The sequence below is a fragment of the Narcine bancroftii genome, chromosome 8, assembly GCF_036971445.1.
Source record: "Narcine bancroftii isolate sNarBan1 chromosome 8, sNarBan1.hap1, whole genome shotgun sequence".
NCBI classification, from domain to species: domain Eukaryota; kingdom Metazoa; phylum Chordata; class Chondrichthyes; order Torpediniformes; family Narcinidae; genus Narcine; species Narcine bancroftii.
Window position 1 is genome coordinate 16,238,941 of NC_091476.1, and position 21,993 is coordinate 16,260,933.

Below are 21,993 nucleotides of genomic sequence, written 5' to 3' on the forward strand. Positions count from 1 at the left end.
TTCCCCTCTTTCTCTGCACTGTGATTCTTCTCCACCCCCCACCCCCCCCCCCCCAATACTGACACTGCTTTTAATCAATAGAGAGGATGCCATGATGGAGTATCTGAAAATTGCACAAGATCTCGAAATGTATGGAGTTAACTACTTCAATATCAAAAACAAAAAGGGCTCTGAGCTCTGGCTTGGAGTTGATGCTCTTGGATTGAACATCTACGAGCACGATGACAGGTAATTTCATCCACAGATGTTCTTGGAACATCTATTCTGGAAGATTGCCATTATATAATAATCAACTTGTTCCTTTTACGGTTTCCAATGCCACTTTGAAACAATGGGAAAAGAAGGGAATAAAAAATTTATCTGATTGTTTTTCTGAGGGTTGTTTTTGTTCCTTTGACGAATTACAAAGGAAATATGGTATTAGTGCAAATTCTATATTTGTATATTATCAATTAAGATCTTTTGTAAAACAGTTATGTGGTCGACATATGATTTTATTGCCTGAATCTAGTTTTGAAGAATATGTACTTTCAATACCAAAAAAGGGATATATATCTGATTTGTATTGTATTTTACAAGAAATTGATAGTAAAAAAGACTGGGATAAAGATAAGTTGAAATGGGAAAAAGATTTAGGACATAAAATAGCTGAAGAAACTTAGATGAAAATTTGTCAGAATAGTATTCGGAAATTAATTAATGCTAGACTAGCGATGATTAATTATAATTTTATTCATCAGCTATATTTAATGCTGGAGAAATTTTAAAAAATTGGTTTTAGTAAGTTGGATTCTTGTTTTCGATGTGATCAGACGGCCAAAACTTTTTTGCATACTGTTTGGCTTTGTGATCGATTGCAACAGTTTTGGAAAGGTATTCAATCTGTTTTTAACAGTTTATATAATATCCATCTTGGATTAGATCCCAATATATTTTTAGTAGGGAACATGCAATCATTAATCGATTTAGGTTTAGAGGATTATCAGATTTCATTTATTTATTTAGCTTTAGTTGTGGCTAAGAAATGTATAGCACTTACTTGGAAAGATAGAAATATACTAACTTTAGATAAGTGGTATTTGGAAATGAAATTTTGTTTGACTATGGAAAGGATATCTTTTTCAATTCAGGATAAGATGTCTTTTTATAAGTTAAAGTGGACTCCGTTTGCTAATTATATGCATTTAAGTTTGATTTAAATATATGTTTAAGTGTGATATTTTAGTATTGACAATTTTTTTTTGTTGTTGTTAGAATTTTTTTTAGGTTAAATTTTATCTCTTTTTTTGTAAGTGGGTATTTTTTTCCATATATAATGTTAATTTTATTAACTCTTCACTCTTTATTTTGGGGGGGGAGGGTTGGACTAATTTTAAGTTAGACTATTAATATTGTGTTACAATTAACGGGGGGGGGGGTTATTTTGTGTAGTTTTCTGATGTAATATTGTAATCATACCTTTTTTAATTTTTTTTTCTATTTTTCTTTAAATGTAATTCTTTATTGTATTCATGTTATAAAATTTTAAATAAAGTCTTCAAAAAAAAAACAGATGATCTTGAGAAATCTTGATAATCATGTCATTTCCTGTTGATCTCAGCATAATTTATCTTGTGGCACCTTTTTTGCTGGTTGCTAGCTATTTGAGATTAATTGTAAATCAAAATATGGTTGCATTTTTGGTATAAATAAACATTATTTCATTGTTGAAAAATGGCCAGCAATGTTTCCATGAAGCTTTGGATTATTATTGTGGTTAGTTTGTCTCATTTAAAAGTTCCAGAGCAGCTATAAAATAGTCAAACCAGTAAGGAGATCAACCTTAACTGGGCATGGCAATGGGCAAGTAGCCACTAACTGGTTTGTGGTAAGTCAGTGCCTCAATGTGGAAATGGAATTCTTGGCACATTACTGTTGGACAAAAATCCAAATATTGTATGAAGACAGGCCTTCTGATTTATATTTAAAAAAAAAAAACCATGTTGTTACTGCAGGTTGGAAGTGACTCCACTGGTAGATGCTTGAGAATGTTTCTTAACGTTGAATTTCTAGCGTTTTGTATTAAGAAAACTGTATTTGGTTTGCATGCTGGTGGATGCGATTGCCTAGCATAGAATTTGGTGTTGAATCCGGAAGCAGCCTAATTGCAAAGGATAGTGCAAGTAGGAGAGGGAGATGGTGATTTTAAAATATATAATGGATTTAAAATTATGAGTTGGAAGTGGTCATTAACTTTAGCTCAAATTTCTTTTCCTTGTTTCAAGGTTGACGCCCAAGATTGGATTCCCATGGAGTGAAATTCGAAATATTTCATTTAATGATAAAAAGTTTATTATCAAACCAATTGATAAAAAAGCACCAGTAAGTACTTTTGCAGATTGTTCCACAATTCTATCATAAAATGGGTTTTAATGAAGATGACCTCTACTGTGATGTTTGCATAAATATCAATCCTGCCATTTCTTTACAGCATTTAGTCTGTATCCTGGCCTCCACCACTCTATTCCAGTAGTCCAGATGCAACCTGACTAGAGCATTGTATGGCTTACTCAACTGAGGATTTGAACATTTTTTTTTTTGAGTTGGTAATGCAATCCTGGTATTTGGTATTCTTAGGAACGGAAGGATCTTTGTGTTTTAAATCAATCAGCATGCTGGTGATTTGTATAAGTATATTTTTCCATGGACATGATTGCCTGTCATGAGGAATTTGAATCTGGATGTGACCAAGATTCAAGGCTCAAGCATGTAAACTGCATTTGATTTGATAGCTTCAGATGCTTTTGTTTTGGTCCTATTTCAGAACTTCTCTATGCATGTGAACTTGACTGTATTTGTGTAATGTGAAGATGGTCATTAATTCAGAGCAGCCATTTTCCCAGTCCTATCTCCAATAAATTTGGTGCATTTGTTTATTTTTTGCTTTTGCAGTCCTTCTTTCTCATGAAAACACTAGTGAATGAGCTTGTATCGCATTTATCCTTTGTTTACCTGTGCAAGTTTCTCCAGTCTGTGCAGATTATTGCCTGCAACAATTTGTGACTGTTGAACTTGTGTTTATGTATCTTCTCTCAATGAAAGTGGCTGAAGACCCTTGAGAGAAAGATGAAATGTGTGTAGGCAAGGGAAGAGAAAATGTTGATGGTTTGTGTTCTACTGATGAAGTGACCCTTTGCATGATGCTGCCTATCGAATGGACCTGTTGGTTTTTAATGAAAATATTTTTTATACTTCAATGCATTTAGCCAGGTTCGTTCTTGTTTTCGTAGGATTTTGTATTCTACGCTTCCCGTCTCCGTATTAACAAGCGCATCCTGGCATTGTGCATGGGGAACCATGAACTGTATATGCGCAGGCGTAAACCTGATACAATTGAGGTTCAGCAGATGAAGGCCCAAGCTAGAGAAGAGAAGCATCAGAAACAACTGGAAAGGTCGTGAATATCTTGGGGTTTTAAATCAAATTGTGGGATTTTGACGTGCTCTTGATGAAATGACAAACCCATTTGTTGTGTGGTGATCACAATATTGTCTTGGAGCACTCTTTACAATGAACTTTGTCCTATGCCTTGACCACGATGTTAAACAGCACATCACGCATGGCCCCGCCTTTTGTAAATGACTTTTCTGCCTTTCTGTGTGGATTTGTGTTCGCATACTTTATGCAATTGTCATAGTGTGATCAGTTATTTTTGTTTGGGGGGGGGGTAGTTTTGAGAATGGGGATTGGTTCATTGTGAAAAAAGGTGAAATCATTATCTTCCTATTTTCTGTGTAGAGATTTAAATTGTTCACACTATTTGAGAGCAAGTTTGCATTCTGGTTTTCGGTGTGCAAAATTTTAAATTTGCCTGCAAAAATGAACAAACTTGGGTTGCATTTGAAGAAATACTATTGGCACATCTGTAATCTCTTTGCTTCTCCAAATATTACATCATGGTCCACGATGCCTCTTTAGATGAATGATGTGATATTTCCTGCAATGGTGCGTATATAGTGGCCATCAATCCTCCTAATTTGTTATGAAGTTCCTCAGGATGCTACATTTGACAGCACAAGATGAAACTCCAGAAGTAAATGAATTCCAACTAAAAGTAAAAATGCAATATTGATCCTAATAAACTTGACATCAACATGAGCTTAAAAAACACAATGCTGGAGAAACTCAGCAGCTCAAACAGCGTCCTTTGCTGAGTTTCTCCAGCATCGTGTTTTTACTTCAATCACGGTGTCTGCAGAGTTTTGTGTTTTACTAGTTGGGAAGAGATGATTTTAAATGTATTTATCTTTTCTAGGGCACAGCTGGAAAATGAGAGAAAGAAGAGAGAACAAGCAGAGAAAGAAAGAGAAAATATTGAGCGGGAGAAGGAGGAATTAATGGAAAGACTGAAACAGATTGAAGAGCAAACTCAGAAAGCTCAAAGGGGTAAGTCTGGGAGGGAAAAATAATGCAAGTGAGAAGAATATCTCCAAGGCCAATTTTTTTTTTTAAGAATGAGGTATAGATGGAAGAGCCTGGAACAAAATATTAACTAAGATATTGTATTTCAAGTTCAAGTTTATTTATCATCTGACTGTGGATGTACAACCAGAGGAAACAGCATTTCTCTGGACCATGGTGCGCACACACACAATGCATAATACATTTTCTCAAAGCACATAACAATTACGTAATTAAAAACTAAATACAAAATAAATATAAATATTCTGAAATTTAGTGCATTTCATTTACAAGAGACCCAGGGTTTTTGGTAGTTGGGTGGGAAGATTGTGTAATTACTGATCATTGTGGAATGACCTGGGGTGCTGTGTCCTTTGGAAATGTCTAATCTAGGTATAATTATTTAGGCAAAGATGGGCAAGAGGGAACATGTATTGAATGTTCTAAGCATCATGACAGCATTTTTTTTTTTAAAGTCCAGCTCGTATCTGGAGAGTAAAAGAGCCTGCAAATATTTTTTTTTCAAAAGTTACTCCATTTAGATAGCCATGGATTCATGCAGCTCCTTAGTGAGGAAAGGGTTTTCTTTCGTTCAGCGATTTTTGAGTTTTGATTTGGCTTCTGATTGTTAATAAGTTCCTATTAATATTGTACTTCATGCAAAGTTGATGATGAAGCAGTTGGTGTTTTTTGGAATTCCTTTTAATATAGATCAATGCAAAAAAAAAAAGTACTGTCATGAATACTGTCAGTCCTCCATCCACCATTGTACCAGCACTGCTCAGGAATAAAGCATAACTGAAAAGAACTCTCCAGGAAATTTAACTATTCTACTACCACTGAATAGTTAGTAAGAGATCAGCGTAACTTCCTGATGCAGAGGCAGAAGTGTTGTGGAGGGTAATTCCTGCTGTTTTCTGTTCAGCAGCATTGATCAAAACCCATTTGTTTAACATCAATCTGGTTTGATGGTGGAGTCACCTTTTCATAACTGTCAAATATATCGTTCCCAAGGTGATAGTTATCCTAGAAAAAGCAGAACAATAATTTGTCAAAGGAACAGAATTTGAAGTGACATCTCTGGAGACGATATTAAATGTTAGCTTTGTTCTATAATATGTAGTTATCATAATCAGTGGGGAGGCTGAGAAAGGTACAATCTTATAAATGAAGTAGCAATAGCAATGTTCTTTCAGTTTTTTTTTCTAGTGTTAATCATGTGACCAGAAAATGTGGTTAAGAAAATGAGTTTAATATTTGATGCATGCTGTACACAAGTTGTGTTGCAGCAGTTTTAACATGAAAGAACCTGTTCTTCCAGAACTGGAAGAGCAAACTCGCAAAGCACTAGAGTTGGATCAAGAAAGGAAATCTGCCCAAGAGGAGGCTGAACGGATAGAACAAGAGCGCAGGTCTGCAGAGGAGACCAAGATGGCCCTGATTGAGCAATCCAAATCTCAGATGAAAAATCAAGAGCAGTTGGTGAATAACATTTGCGTCAAAGGAATTTTGCACTCTGTTCGGTTTATTCTCGGATCTGTACAGAGGAATTTCAAATCTATATGTTTCAAGCTTTGCACACCTTGGCCTTGTTAATTTGTTTTTGGCTTTTCCACTGTGTAGGGTCACATCAGAGAGAAGGTCAACAGCTCATTTATTAGGTGCCCTCCCTAGCAATCCAACATGCCATGATGCATAGTTGAGCAGTTCCTTTCAAACACAGTGGGGCATCTGTGGCTGAACGTGTGGCATTTTCCTAAAGTGTACGTCAGACATTGTGCAGTCCCTTGTGTAATTATAGGTGCATTAATTTTTTTTGCATTATTCTTGAGAACATTGAGTCACTGTCATGCCTGAACTTGGGAAATAGATTTCCATGTTATGAATATCAATGTTTACACTTTACTTATTTATGGCTTTAACATTTCCACTTGCTTATGTAGTTCATTCTGCACCATTTTGTTTTTTAAAAAAAACCCAACTGATTTTATTGGTTAATAGCAGATTTAGAACCATAGAACACTACAGCATAGAAACAGACCCCTTCAGCCCTTCTAGTCTGTGCTGAACCATTTTTTGCCTCGTCCTACTGACCTGCACCCAGTCCATAGCCCTCCATACCTCTCCCATCCACGTACCTGTCCAAATTCTCTTCTGAAATATTAAATTGAGCCCACATTCACCACCTCAACTGGAAGCTCGTTCCACAGCCCCCCACCACTCTCTGTGTGAAATTCCTCCTAAACTTTTTTCGATGTCCTCTGGTTTGTATCTCACCAGAACCTCAGTGGGGTGGGGTTGGGGGGGGGAAAGCCTTTGTTTGTTTAAATGCAGATACATGTGGAACATTGACGGGAGAGTGCAATTTTTATTGAATTTCTGCCAAAGGCAAAACTGTTTCAGATATTGCTACATTGTTTCCTAATTTTGTTAGTCATCATGATGGCTTTTAAAAGGCATGGAACAATTGTTGGCTGAATGGTATGATTTTACCCCTGATTTGAAAACAGTGGTGGAAAAGTAACACTAAGCGTTCCCTTGCAGTCTGCTGAACTCGCTGAGCTCACTTCCAGGATAAACCTGTTGGAGGAAACCAAGAAAAAGAAGGAGGAAGAAGCTACTGAGTGGCAGCACAAGGTAAGGTTTTGAGATGTCCATGCTTCCTCTCCTCAAGGATAGCTCTGATCTGGTGCCAGATAAACAGATGCCAGTATAGATGTTACAGACGATTATCCTTATTTTAAAATGTGTATGCATTACCTATGTTCCAGCGGAAAGGGTTGATGCCACAATCGTATGGAATTTAATTGCAGACTTGGTGGATAATTTCACTATTAATCACTTCTATGGTTTTCATGAGGAAAAATGCATTGTCATTTATGAAGTAGGAATCTAACTTCTCTAATATTCTATTCCTTGGGCAGTGACCTGAGTGTATTCTTTGCCTTGTCTGCCTTTCCTGAAACTTCAGAAGTTTATGCCAGGGCCCCTCTGTTCCTTCATATTCTCTCAGGGCTGACAATTCATTGTGGAACTTCTGGTCCCTATAAATCTATAGATTATTTTTGTGCCAAGAATAGAAAAACCCAACAGGCAGTCTCTTCAATGCCTAATTATACCATCCGAATACTCTCCATTTACCCTTGATTTCTCCAGTTCCTGTTGGGTGTCTGCCTGCCTGCCTCTCCACATCTTCCCTCTCCATTCAGAGAGCTGTCTCCTCCCCCTGCCACTTCTCAGCATTTTTTTTCTGCCCTCCTACCTATATCCACCTCTTGGCTTCTGCTTCTCCCCTTGCCCCTTCCTTTCTCTCACTGCCCCCCCCCCCACCTTCATTCAAGCACCTACCTACTTCTTGCTCATACCTTGACGAAAGACTGTGGCCCGAAATGTTGGTTACCCTTTAATTCCTATGGATGCTGCCTGATCTGCTGAGTTTCTCCAGCACCCTTGTGTATTGCATTGTAATCACAGCATCTTCAGACATTCCTTCTTAACTCTAGTCCCATTTTAACTACTCCATATAACCGTTTACAGCACGGAAACAGGCCATGTCGGCCCTTCAAGTCCGTACCGGTTCACTTGAACAACTCCACTCGCTCCTCCGCAAACTTCTGAGGAAGTAGACGCTTTCTTCATGATCCCATTGGTGTGTTGGTTCCAAGAAAGATCCTCCGAGATAGTGACTCTTTCTTCTGAGCTAACAGCTTCTGTGTTTTTTTTAACTTTTTTTATCAGATTCTTCCAATTTCTTTTTTAAGTCATCTACCTCCATAGAAGATCTTTTTACTGCTGTCATTTCAAATAACCACTAAATTGTTTTATTTGCTTGTGTTGACCATAGATTGAAAGGTTGTAGATATGTAACCTTTCTTTTGGCAATTTAAATTGATTGTTTTAGCATTAGCATCAGTTTAATGTGGGATCTGGCAGTGCACAGAGGTACTGGCTTCCAAATGGAATAAACATAGTCAGTTGGATGTCACTCAGCCCAATCGTCCTGGATGATCAAGCCTTTTAGTTACTATCACATTAATTAGTCCACTCAATACCTTGCAATGCAATAAATGATATTGGACATTTGGACACTAAAGATTTGCTGCTATTCACAAGCTGATAAACCCAGGAATTCTGGATGGTAGATGATCTTCAAAGGGATTGCACATTTTTCTTTCATCACCTACTTATTTCCTCCATTTACTGGCATGCACTCTAAAAGATGTTAACTTCTGTTGGCAAATGCTGCAATGAGCATTGGCTCTTGTGACACTTCTGCATTTGTTATTGGCTCCAGGGTGAGATCTAGCTGACTGAGCCACCCTGTTTCTATTTTCAGCCAGAAGCCATCAGCAATATGTTATTTTGGTTTTGTTCTCGAGGGGCTGTCAGCAAATCTGCTCATGGGGTGAACATTTAAATATTGTAATCCTGTTCAGATTAATTGTGGGCTGGATTTTGAGTAAATGAAATCGTGCGTGGCTACATTTTTGTGGCTGCACCAAACCAAAATAGTTATAATGCAGCTTGGTCAGAAAATTTGCCTGACACTTGTTTAATTTGCATGGATGAAATGTGGTGATGAATGTTACAACTTGTTGGCTGGCAGGCTGCCCTAGCCCAGAAAGATCTGGAGAAAACCAAAGAGGAACTAAAAGTAGCGACAGCGCCCCCTCCCATACTGCAAGCTGAAGATGAGCGTGCAGATGAACATGATGAGAATAATGCAGAGGCCAGTGCTGAACTTAGCTCTGAGGGGACTGTGCAAGATCGCAGCGAGGAGGAGCGGCTGACAGAGGCAGAGAAAAACCTACGTGTTCAGAAGCAACTGCAGGTAAGTGAGTTTTCCAGCCTGACTCGCAGGTTTGTCTTGCTCTCAATCATTTTCAAAAAGTTGCCTGAAAATTTGCATGACTAAATAAAAGTTTATCAGTTTTCCACCAGTTGCTTCGCTTTTCAAACAAAAACAAAAATTCTAGTTGAAATTGCTCATAACCGTGAACAAGAATTATTTTCAAAAAGTCTGATTTCTGAAAATAAATTGAGGATTATGAAAGACAGCTTCAAGTTCTACATAAGATAATTTCAGATTTTCTGTATCACATAGCAAGTTGGAGAAAGATCAATTTAACTTTCATTTAATGCAGCATCTTCAATCACACAATGATGCTGACACATTGTGTGAGTTCACCTGATCTAAGACTCCACCCCCCCCCCCCCCCCCCCCCACTGACTATCATTCGTACTCAGCATATGATGCCTCTCAAGTCGGTTTCCAACATTAGTCGGACAGCATTGCTGGATCCCAGTGGTCCTGATACCACTTTTTTTAGTGGTTGCTATGTCCTGATGAATCCTTCATCGTGTTCGTCACTGACTGCACCAAGATGAGCAGGGAAGACATCCAAGTTCAAATACAGAAAATGAATTTCCAATGACATGTTACACCTCATGTGTTCGGTACGCCTGTAGTAGACTTAAAATATGACAGGAAATCACAAAAATAGATTGTAGCTTTTAAAAAAGTATGTGATAGGAAAATCGTCATGATTTACATGATCAGCAGCCCAAAATCCTGGAAGCAAAATCTTCATTGTTTAGTGTAATTGGTGATTTAAGTAGTGTTATGAATTTTTTTCAAAAAATAAATGGTGGAATTCTACTGCTGCCAAATGGATGCTGGCCCACTAGTGGTGGGAAGCCACAAACAAGATTGGGACATATGCCAGGAGGACCAGGAAGGAATAAATCTGATCAGTACTGGGCAGAGTGGGTCATGTGGTTGAGGACAAGGGAAATGAATCTGCATTGATTATTTCTTGGAGTAGGGCAAAAGGAAGTGCCTCGCATGGTCAGGCTTGATATTGGTGGCGAGATTGATGATCAGGTGTACATATCTGTAGGAATGGTTGGTGGGTGTCATAGAAAATATTGCGGGTGTAATGCGCGTCTAAAGAACCAAAGACTTGTTGAAAGCCTTTTATTAACTAAAAGACTGGAGCATATCACACATAGGTCGACCAGTTCAGAATAACCTGGTCTGGCTAGGACCAATCCTTTAAGACCTGCCAGTAGGTGTGGCTACACTCTGAACCAATCACAGTCATCCTACACTTCTTTCTTTGGCTTGGCTTCGCGGACGAAGATTTATGGAGGGGGTAAAAAGTCCACGTCAGCTGCAGGCACGTTTGTGGCTGACAAGTCCGATGCGGGACAGGCAGACACGATTGCAGCGGCTGCAGGGGAAAATTGGTTGGTTGGGGTTGGGTGTTGGGTTTTTCCTCCTTTGCCTTTTGTCAGTGAGGTGGGCTCTGCGGTCTTCTTCAAAGGAGGTTGCTGCCCGCCAAACTGTGAGGCGCCAAGATGCACGGTTTGAGGCGTTATCAGCCCACTGGCGGTGGTCAATGTGGCAGGCACCAAGAGATTTCTTTAGGCAGTCCTTGTACCTTTTCTTTGGTGCACCTCTGTCACGGTGGCCAGTGGAGAGCTCGCCATAGAACACGATCTTGGGAAGGCGATGGTCCTCCATTCTGGAGACGTGACCCATCCAGCGCAGCTGGATCTTCAGCAGCGTGGACTCGATGCTGTCGACCTCTGCCATCTCGAGTACTTCGACGTTAGGGATGTAAGCGCTCCAATGGATGTTGAGGATGGAGCGGAGACAACGCTGGTGGAAGCGTTCTAGGAGCCGTAGGTGGTGCCGGTAGAGGACCCATGATTCGGAGCCGAACAGGAGTGTGGGTATGACAACGGCTCTGTATACGCTTATCTTTGTTTACATCCGGTACCGCACGGATGGCAGTCTCTTCAATCTGAGGCGCCTGCAAGCTCACACCAAGACACAAGAGAAACTTGTCCTTGAACTACTCTTTGCAGACGATGCCGCTTTAGTTGCCCATTCAGAGCCAGCTCTTCAGCGCTTGACGTCCTGCTTTGCGGAAACTGCCAAAATGTTTGGCCTGGAAGTCAGCCTGAAGAAAACTGAGGTCCTCCATCAGCCAGCTCCCCACCATGATTACCAGCCCCCCCACATCTCCATCGGGCACACAAAACTCAAAACGGTCAACCAGTTTACCTATCTCGGCTGCACCATTTCATCAGATGCAAGGATCGACAATGAGATAGACAACAGACTCGCCAAGGCAAATAGCGCCTTTGGAAGACTACACAAAAGAGTCTGGAAAAACAACCAACTGAAAAACCTCACAAAGATAAGCGTATCCTACACTACAATCTGTACATATACACATTAGTGATAGAATCTGTACTGTCACAGTTTCTGGAGCAAAAATTGAAAGGTCAAAATATGCTGTCCAAAATTCTAAAAGGAGGCTATGCTGTTGCCATGTAACTTTCTTACAATGGCTACTCCTGAGATGACTAAATTTCCCCTCTCTGTACACAAAAAGAAACATTTACAGTGAGAGTGGCATGGTCCACACAAACCTGATGTGTAAATTATGTTAGGGTATAGGGGGATCTGGGAACAGTCCATTCAGAATTCCCAAGTGATGCAAAGTGACCTAGAAATGGAGATTGTTTCACTGCATTTCTTTAATTTTGTCGAAGGGGAGGGTGATGAGAAACATTTGAATTTCCAGGCATAAAAATTCTATTTTGGGACTAATGTGAAGTTGGATTTGGAGAGAAGATTATGTTTATTCATTTTATTTACCAATCTTCCCAGGGATCTTCAGTACTAGTATTATCCTATTCAAACCAAAAGTTTCCTTCGAATCTTCCTTCCCATCATGTGGAGAGATAGGAAGAACAAATAAGGGTATGGATAATAGAGAAGAGATGGATACATTTAGTTTGGGGGTGGGGGGGGGGTGGAAATCTTCCAAAATAAAGTAACAGGACATGATATTGAAGTCAGTGATTTGATCTGGGCAGTTGTACATCTTTTGGCACTATCCTTTTGTTCTGATATCAATAATCTTAAGTATAAATTGACACACAAGGACACCTGGGAACATATTTTGGAAGTTAACAGATGTACCAGCGAGCATTTACTAGTTGCTGGTGAATATTATGTTTTTTTTGTCTTGCAGACATTAACTTCGGAGTTGGCCCAGGCACGAGATGAGACCAAGAAAACACGGAATGATATGTTGCATGCTGAGAACTTGAAGGCAGGACGAGACAAGTACAAAACTCTGAGACAGATTCGTCAGGGCAACACCAAGCAGCGGATAGATGAATTTGAATCCATGTAAATCCTCATTTCCTGTGGCCCTCAAAGTCACGATAAGGAAGTGAATTTGGTTTCATTAGGAGTTACCGAGAAGCCCTGACTTTCCTATTTAATATACAGCTTGTGCAAATCAGTAATAGAGATGTATTAAATTGTTCTTGTGTAGCACAAAACATAGTTTTTGGTTATGAAGTTGGAAAATTGTTTATTTGTGATTTACACCAAGCAGATTTCTATAAAAGCCATGCTCTATTCCTCAGTTTTAATAAACCATCTATTATTTTGAACTTAGGCCAAAATTAATATTTTATGGCCCATTTCTAAAATGTCCACACCCTCAGCTGTATATTTAATTAAACTGTTTTAAAATAATTCAAATTGGGTATGAAGTGATTTCAAAAGAAATCTTCACAAAGATAGGACTCTTGGAATGGTTGAATTTGGGGGGGAAAAACTTTTCAATGGTCATCTCATTAGTGCCCTGTTTTCATTTTTTATTTGACTGCATATTATCCATAACTAAATATCATGTCTGGAATGACATGGATTTGAACCTATATTTGTGTAAACTCACTAAATGAATATATAAATGGTTGTCTGTCTTTGGGATATTTGTATAATTCTCCTTGAGGTATTGCATATGCACACAATTTGGCTGAAGGTTGTGTGGCTTTTAAAGGAATCGACATGGAATTCAACTCGATTACATTGCACTAAAATTTTAAACTTGTAAAAGCATTTGCTAAATTTGTAGGGATCCTAATCTGTCAGCCTGAAGTGCCTGGGAGGTGCTGCCAGTTGAGTGTAATGTCACTTTGTTAATAGGAAGAGTTAATTTGGGGAAAGAAAAACTTTGACAGATATGTAAATTGCAGTTCTACTAACTTCTAGGTTCCAAGGTATGTGTTGGGGTTTGGCATATTATCTACTGTAATTAAAATCTCTCAAGTTGTAAATTAAAGTATTATAAATTCAGATAACTTCGGAGCTTTATATTCCAAATTGAAAATTTGTTGCCAAGAGCTACCATTTGGTGCTGATTCTCATTTTTTGTTACATGTAGAGTTGCCAAAAGTCCTTTTAAGTGTTACAATACATGTGTTTGCAGCTAAGTAGATTCTTTTTGTCATTGGCTGGTCTTTTTCTTTCCTAAATAGTGTCATGTACTTGATGTAGTTACTTTGGAATAACTATGCAATGCAGGAAGAGCAGAATTGTTGTTTTGTAACTGGGTTATTGATTTGAAAACAATCGTGTAACCTTCATATATTTTGCAGGATAATTATATGAAATGTGCAGTATTAAGGAACCAACTGTTCATGTAAAATCCAGTGTTTTTTTTTATGGTTTATATTGCAATGACTTTGTAAAGTAGGTAATGCCATTTGGTAATTATTAACAGGACTCTTTAGCTCATTGACAAAAGCTGCTTGATCTTCTTCAATGACTTGAATTTTCTGTACATTGAAAATTGGCCAGTGTAAATTTTTTTTTTCTGGTGAAATCTGCTTTCTATTTAACAAATATTAAAGGGATCTCGGTAACAATCTATTTGCTGTTTTAGGGGTTTATAATCAATTTTTCCTTTCTTCAGTTTAATAAATTTTCACAATTTCTGCACCATTTTTGATTTTCTTTCCCTTTTAATACTTGAAAATATCTTAAAGTTTCTACTGTATGCAGGAAATTTCTGCAAATTGACATGATCTGGTACTAACCTACCACAGGGTGAATAGCTATCCAAAAGAAAGGTGCTTTAAAAATGGTACATAAAATGGAATAAAAGTCACACAGAGGATGTGGGATCTCCTAGGATCATGCCTCAGGTTTTCAGTCTATTTGGTAAACTTTTTTTTTTAAAAAACTTTGTGCAATAAAAAGATGGGTATACTTGCTCTTTTCACATTCCTGCATTCAAATCTGGGAGATGGCATAGAGGGTTCCCTGAGTTTGCAGTGCAGGTATGTGCAAGTTTTCCAAGTAGAGGAGAAGGCTAGTACATAGAGGAGTCAAGGAAACAAATCCTGCTGGAGGAACTCCCAATTGGTGAGGAGAAGGAAATAATTATTGATATTTTTGGTTGGAAAGTGTAGAGAGAGAGAGTTGATGAGGATCAGTATGTGAGGGGTAGGCAGGAGAAGGGTGAATGACAGAGAGTTGGTGCCAGATTTTGGGGGGGAGGGGAAAGGTAGTTGAAAGATGGAGTCAAGTGAGTGATAGACAAAGAGATGGGGGTGGGGTGGAAGGTTGATGGAGCCCGGAGAAGGCAGCTGTGGAAGGAAGGATGTGCAGGAACACAAAAGGTTATCAGTACTGGAATCTAAGGAAGCTGATAAGAATCATTGAGGCAGATGGGGAGAGGATTCAGTGAGGGCAAGCGAAAGAAGTCTGTTGGCTAGTTGAGTTTTTTTATAGCAGTGTGCAAAATTCTACATGCATTTCAACGATGACTTCCTTAAAGCTTCTGTTAGTAAATTAAACAAATTTCATCTCTCCAAATGAGAGATGGGGTGGATTATGAATTCATTCTTTTTTTTGCTTTGAAAGGAAAGATTAATTTTTATTTTTAAACATCAGTTTGGTGAGCAAGCTCTTCACAACAAATTTGAATTGTGAAAATCCACGAGATTTCTGAGACAGACAGTTGGGAAGAGACTTTAAAGGGCAACAGTAGGACCAGGAGGAGAATTCTAGTGTTGTGATTAGGACAACCAAACGCAGTCACAAGTAGCAGAATGGTTCTAAACAAGGCCTTTGCAAGTGGTTAAAAATGATCAAGATGAGTGAATGCTTTATAAAAAAAATTTTAAAAATGGAAGAGGTAAGAGATGGAAAAGGAGTAGAGCATGAGGAGGTTTGAAAACAAGAATACAAATTTCGAGATCACTGTTATTTTTTTTTGTTAACATCACTCTTGACCTGGTTAACGATTGACTTTGCAGCTCCATTAACCCACCAGCATTCCCTTCAAGGGAAGCCACACAAGGTGGAAGCTGCTGATGGAACGAGACCATTGTTCCCAGTAGGTAAACCCGTCCCCTAACAACCGAGATCACTGTTTTTCAACTAGAAATCAACAGATGATTTTTACATTAAAAAAAAATGAATGAAGGGATATGGAGAAAAGGCAGGTAGGTGAAGTTGAGTCAATGTTCAGGTCAGCCATGATCTCACTGAATGCCGGACCAGGCTCGACGGGCTAGATGGCCGACTCCTACTCCTAGTTCTTGTGATGGTTGACCCAAGATCTGGTTTGAGTTGGGATCTGGGGTTTTTTTCCTTGTTAGATTTGGATGAGTTGAATTTGGTGGTGGAAGATTGGAGGGTGGTTGAATTTGGTGGTGGAAGATTGGAGGGTGGTTGAATTGGGTGGTGGAAGATTGGAGGGTGGTTGAATTGGGTGGTGGAAGATTGGAGGGTGGTTGAATTGGGTGGTGGAAGATTGGAGGGTGGTTGAATTGGGTGGTGGAAGATTGGAGGGTGGTTGAATTGGGTGGTGGAAGATTGGAGGGTGGTTGAATTGGGTGGTGGAAGATTGGAGGGTGGTTGAATTGGGTGGTGGAAGATTGGAGGGTGGTGCAGATTCTCTTGGTATAGTTCAAAAAAACAACTGGGCAAACATAATAGTAACTCTTAATTAAATGTGTACTTTAAACTCCTTTTATGATTTTTGTCATTTTCTCTCCTACATATTATTTGGTAATGCCTTGTTCACCAACACCATACCCTAATCCAACACCTTGCAGCCCTTACTGGGCTGAATTGGAACTTGGATTTGGACAAAATTTGTATCGTTCATCCCTAGAATGGCATTTCTACAATAGAATTTTGTAATTTATCATATGGACCTAGTCATCTGATAAAGTCTGATGCCTGAAAATCCAACCTTCTTTATTTCCTTCATTAAGCCTTGTGTAAGAGAGAATTCTTATGACTTCAGCCAGCATCAGGGCATGAGCAGTCTCGAGCAATAAATAGCAACGTTTAAGATGGCAATTACATTAGATATAGCAGAATTTTACACATTATTTCTTAACTTCATTGTCCTTAATGGAGTGTGTGTGTGTGTGTGTGTGTGTGTGTGTGTGTGTGTGTGTGTGTGTGTGTGAACGTGAACCATAAAGTGGGGACTGAATTAGGATTGATTTGGAAGCCATTCCACATCTAAAAGCTTGCTAAATAACCTCTCAAGGATTCCATATGAAGAACACGCAGATCAGCCCAGGAGAAATAGTGCATCTCAGTACCCCAACAAATCTGTACCTTTTAGGTGAGTAGAGAAAATAAAAATCTGAACATTGTACATTGTTTCTGTGGGGGATAGAATGTTCTCTCCCAACCATTTCCTTTCATTTCCTACAAAATGTCATATTTATCCATTCTTATGAATAATGTTTAAAAAGTGTTGCTTTTAAATCCATTTTTAATTTAGTTGCTCCAAAAATAGGAAATGATGTAATGAAGCATCCCTGAGTCACAGCTCTGTATTACAAAAACAAAATTACATCTTAATAAGTTTTAACATCTCCAGGGAACTGCTTGGATTTTTTCCATGCAATCAGCTTGGATTATTAACTCATCAAGAATCTCAATGATGCAGAAGAGTCAATTGATCCAGGGATAAAGACATTAGTTATAAACATATAGCACAGGCTATATTTTTATGAATCTATAATTATGAAAAGGTTCATTTCTGGAAGCAGCGTTGGATGTATTGAGACATTACAGGATTTCTCATTAGGGCAACATCATGATTAGGAGTATGTATCATCAAAAAAGACAGAATGTGAAAATCAGGTTTGTTTAGGGAAGACATTTGTGAGGGTCTGAAACTAAAGGCCAAGAATATTATGTGGTCATTGGTAAATACAATGCGAACTCAAGAAAAATTTTTGCACTCAAATCATAAATATTTGTATCCATTTTTTTAACCTATTAGCGTGTATCCCTTCCACTCCCACCTCCTCGCCCCCACTTTTATTTGGGCATCCGCCTGTTTAGGAACATAGGAAGTAGGAACAGGAGTAGGCCAAAAATGGCCCATCGAGCCTGCTCCATCATTCAATAAGATCATGGCTGATCTAGTTTATGACCTAACTCCACCTACCTGCCTTCTCCCCATATCCCCTAATTCCTTTACAAAATCCCACAATTTTGTGCGACCCGTATATACCTTCCAACAAAAAAATTAAACCCTCCCTATATCATAACTCTCTATTTTTCTTTCATCCATCTAGCTATCTTAAAATAATCTCTTAAATGCCCACACACACATATACACACACAGAGACACACGCACACACACACATATATATATACACACACACACATATATAATATATATATATTATATATATAAATATATATATATATATATATATATATAAATATATATATATATTATATATATAAATATATATATATATATTATATATATAAATATATATATATATGTTATATATATATAAATATATATATATATATATATATATATATATTATATATATAAATATATATATATATATATTATATATATATATATACCTACATACATACATACATATATATATCTCTGGCTTGGCTTCGCGGACGAAGATTTATGGAGGGGTAAATGTCCACGTCAGCTGCAGGCTCGTTTGTGGCTGACAAGTCCGATGCGGGACAGGCAGACACTGTTGCAGCGGTTGCAGGGGAAAATTGGTTGGTTGGGGTTGGGTGTTGGGTTTTTCCTCCTTTGTCTTTTGTCAGTGAGGTGGGCTCTGCAGTCTTCTTCAAAGGAGGTTGCTGCCCGCCGAACTGTGAGGCGCCAAGATGCACGGTTTGAGGCGATATCAGCCCACTGGTGGTGGTCAATGTGGCAGGCACCAAGAGATTTCTTTAGGCAGTCCTTGTACCTCTTCTTTGGTGCACCTCTGACACGATGGCCAGTGGAGAGCTCGCCATATAACACGATCTTGGGAAGGCGATGGTCCTCCATTCTGGAGACGTGACCTACCCAGCGCAGTTGGATCTTTAACAGCGTGGATTCGATGCTGTCGGCCTCTGCCATCTCGAGTACTTCGATGTTAGGGATGAAGTTGCTCCAATGAATGTTGAGGATGGAGCGGAGACAACACTGGTGGAAGCGTTCTAGGAGCCATAGGTGATGCCGGTAGAGGACCCATGATTATATATCTATATATATACACACGCGCGCGCACACACACACACACACACACATATAAAGTGTGTGTGTATAAAACTTGCCCTTAATGTCTCAGCTAAACTTCCTTCACTTTTGTACAGGTGTCCTCTGGTGTTTGCTACTCTTTCCCTGTGGAAAATGTTCTTTACGGTCTATCTTATACCTTTCATAATCTTCTAGACCTCGATTGTCGCCCTCATCCCGCTTTGCTCCAAAGAGAAAATCCCTAATTGCCAACTTTGCCTCAAATTTTCCATGCTAGGCAGCATCCTGGTTAAGATGCTTCCATATCTTTCCTGTAATGAGGCAACCAGAGCTGAACACAACTGTGGGCTCATTAGAGATATGGACGCTGCATGACTTGTTAGGTTTCTCCAGCACTTTTGAGTCCTGCCGTACATGCGGCATCTGTAGATTTCCCATTTACCAACCTAAATCTTGCAGCTTTGAAAGAAGCTATGTGGCCAATGAACACCCATGCAGTGAATCCCAACTTCCCTGGTTCGGCCCAGAACCCTGTGGACGTTTTTTTTTGTTTGAATATTTAAAAAAATTTCCATACACATAGTGATAATGAATATAGTAGTACAGATTTTTTAAAAATTGCATACATGATGGTTTTCACCCCCATCTCAAAACCCCCTCCCTCCTCAGAAAAATATCACTCTATAAATACAAAAAAAAGAGAAATTTTTTTTGGTTTGCTTAGAGAGGTGTCATCTGGCACATATCTCCAGATATTTTATAACCATTCAGTAGAGAATTTCACCAGGATATCACTACAAATGTAATCCCATTATTTGGGTGTACGGGCACCAAGTTTGCATAAACATAGAGTACTTATTTCTCAAATTATATGTAATTTTTTCCAAAGAGATGCAATTTTGAATTTCTGCACACCACCTTAGCATACCCCAAAATATATCAGGCTTTGAGATTTTCCTTTCTTGAATTAAATTGTTCATTGTCATGTGTATAAGACACAGTGAAAAACTTTAATTTTTTTTAAGGCTATCCAGGCAAGTCAACTCACACTTAACTACACAGTAGTAAAATAAAACACATTCAAATCCTTACTCAACCATTTTGGAGCCCACCAATGAATCAATCTTAAGCAAACTAAGAACTACTGGAGGAATTGAGCAAATTAGACAGCACCCATGCATGGAAATGGTGAGTTTCTCCAGCAATTCTTTGCGAGACTAACTGGTTCTACCCATTGGATGCTTTCTGATCTGCTGAGTTTCTCCAGCAATTCTTTGTTTACTCAAGGCTCCAGCATCTACAGCTTTTGTGTTTATTGAATCAATCTCTTCTTCCACACCAGGGAACTATTTAGGTGATCAAAAGCATGCTCAAAGAGAGAGATTTGAGGAAATATCCTAGCAGGAGGACAGAGAAACCAGTGGTTAAGGAGATTTTGCAGTTCAGGCCATTTTTACACTTTTAAATATTTACAATTGTTTTAACAAAATGCATTTCATTGGAATCCTCTACCAGCACATGCTGCATTTTTCAAAGAGAAATTCTAAGATACACTGACAGTTATGTATCTGTCACCCTCCTGCAGTTTTGCAGCTCTGATCTATCCGTACTCTCCTACGTACAGTATGCAGTCATGCTCATCTCTCAGACATCAATATACCTCCTGCGCATCCATGATTTTTTTGATGAATGGTGCATATGAAAAGGCTTCTCCTGCCATTCACAATCTCCGTAAAATTTGTCCTCTGCAATTCCGTAGCCTTGGTACACAGAAATAGGAAGATCAGACTGAATTCTGTAATCTCTAAATCCAAAATTCAAATACCTTCCAAATCTGTGATCTCTGCCAACAATAAGAGCAAGTGTAGAAGACAAAAAGTTAATGTTATCACCTTGAGTTTCTTCTCTAAATTTTGAACCATTGCCCTGATATTTCCTCCTGGCAATACTGTGGGAATAGTAAAAACACAATGCAGTGTTCTTTATGTATTTTTATGTTTATATGTATATAATCAATATTTGGGATTTAGCCTTATGTCAAGATATTGAAAAATTGTTGGCAGGTGTGGCATGATCAATAACCACAACCAGATATGAAACGAGTGATTAAAGGCTTTAATATCCAGAAACACCAGGCATGTTTCTACATGCTGCTGGCTCAGATCCAAGGCTGGTATGGACAGAGGAGACCAGGGTTATCAGCCTTTTTTTGGAATCTACGAGGATGAGTTACAGGGTCAGAGGTAGGCCAGCTTGTACAGTCTAGTGAAGTCACACCTGCACTACTGTGTTCCTCCACAGCAGGTGTCTGAACAAGAATGGGGGGTGGGAAGGTGTGGTTGCAAAGGCAGGAGGAGATAGGTAGAGAAGGGAAGTAGAGGACAGCAGCAATCAAGGGGAGGAGGAATGGCTAGACGAAAGGAGTGGAACTAGAAAGGGTAAGGGGGGAAAAGGAGAGCAGGTTAGCAGAAAATTGAAGCGTCAATGTTAATGCCATCTGGCTGGAGAGTGCACAGTCAGAAAATCAGATGTTCTTCCTCCAATTTACAGGTGGTCTTGGTAGGACAGTACATAAGGCCATGGACAGACATGTGAGTGTGGGAGTGTGGCACAGAACTGAAATGGTTGGCTCTGCCACTGGTGCAGACTGAGCAAAGGTGCTCAGTGAAGCAATTTCCAAATTCTGTGCCAAGTCTCTCTTGAATTCTGTGGGAATACTGCCACCAGATGAAATGAAGCAACTCAGGAAGGCAGATCATCCCCATTTTTATAAGTTCAAGTTCAAGTTCGTTTATTATTATCTGATTATATAAGTGCAAACAAGCATACAGATATAACGCACATACAGATAAACAATATATACACTATAGAGTATGTATACGTATATCAAATAAATATTGTTTAATAAATAGTAGAGTCTCAGAGGGTTTGTGTGAGCAGTTCCTCAGTCATTCAGCATTCTCACTGCCCATGGGAAGGAATTGTTTCTCAGCCTAGTGGTAGCTCCTTTTGGAAGGGAATAGCTGAAAGATGCTGTGTGCAGGGTGATAGGGGGTCTTCAATTTTGTGAACCCTCTTCAAACAACAATCCTGGTAGATTACATTTACCTCTGATGCAATGCTCTACAGAAATGCAGCCGGCTAGGATGCTCTCAGTAGAGCTCCTGTAGAAAGTTGACAGGTTGGTGGC

At 38.9% G+C, this 21,993-nt stretch overlaps 1 protein-coding gene across 1 annotated transcript in view; it reads left to right on the plus strand.

Annotated features, from left to right (window-relative positions):
• The window catches only part of msna (moesin a), a 65,857-nt gene extending 51,603 nt beyond the window's left edge, over positions 1-14,254 (plus strand). The window contains exons 6-13 of the mRNA XM_069892968.1: positions 82-228; positions 2,265-2,361; positions 3,270-3,433; positions 4,295-4,425; positions 5,762-5,922; positions 6,985-7,077; positions 9,047-9,271; positions 12,492-14,254. Coding sequence (XP_069749069.1) covers positions 82-228; positions 2,265-2,361; positions 3,270-3,433; positions 4,295-4,425; positions 5,762-5,922; positions 6,985-7,077; positions 9,047-9,271; positions 12,492-12,656 — 1,183 coding nt within the window. The 3' untranslated portion in view covers positions 12,657-14,254. The remainder of the gene's footprint in view (positions 1-81; positions 229-2,264; positions 2,362-3,269; positions 3,434-4,294; positions 4,426-5,761; positions 5,923-6,984; positions 7,078-9,046; positions 9,272-12,491) is intronic.
• The last annotated feature ends 7,739 nt before the right edge of the window (positions 14,255-21,993 follow it).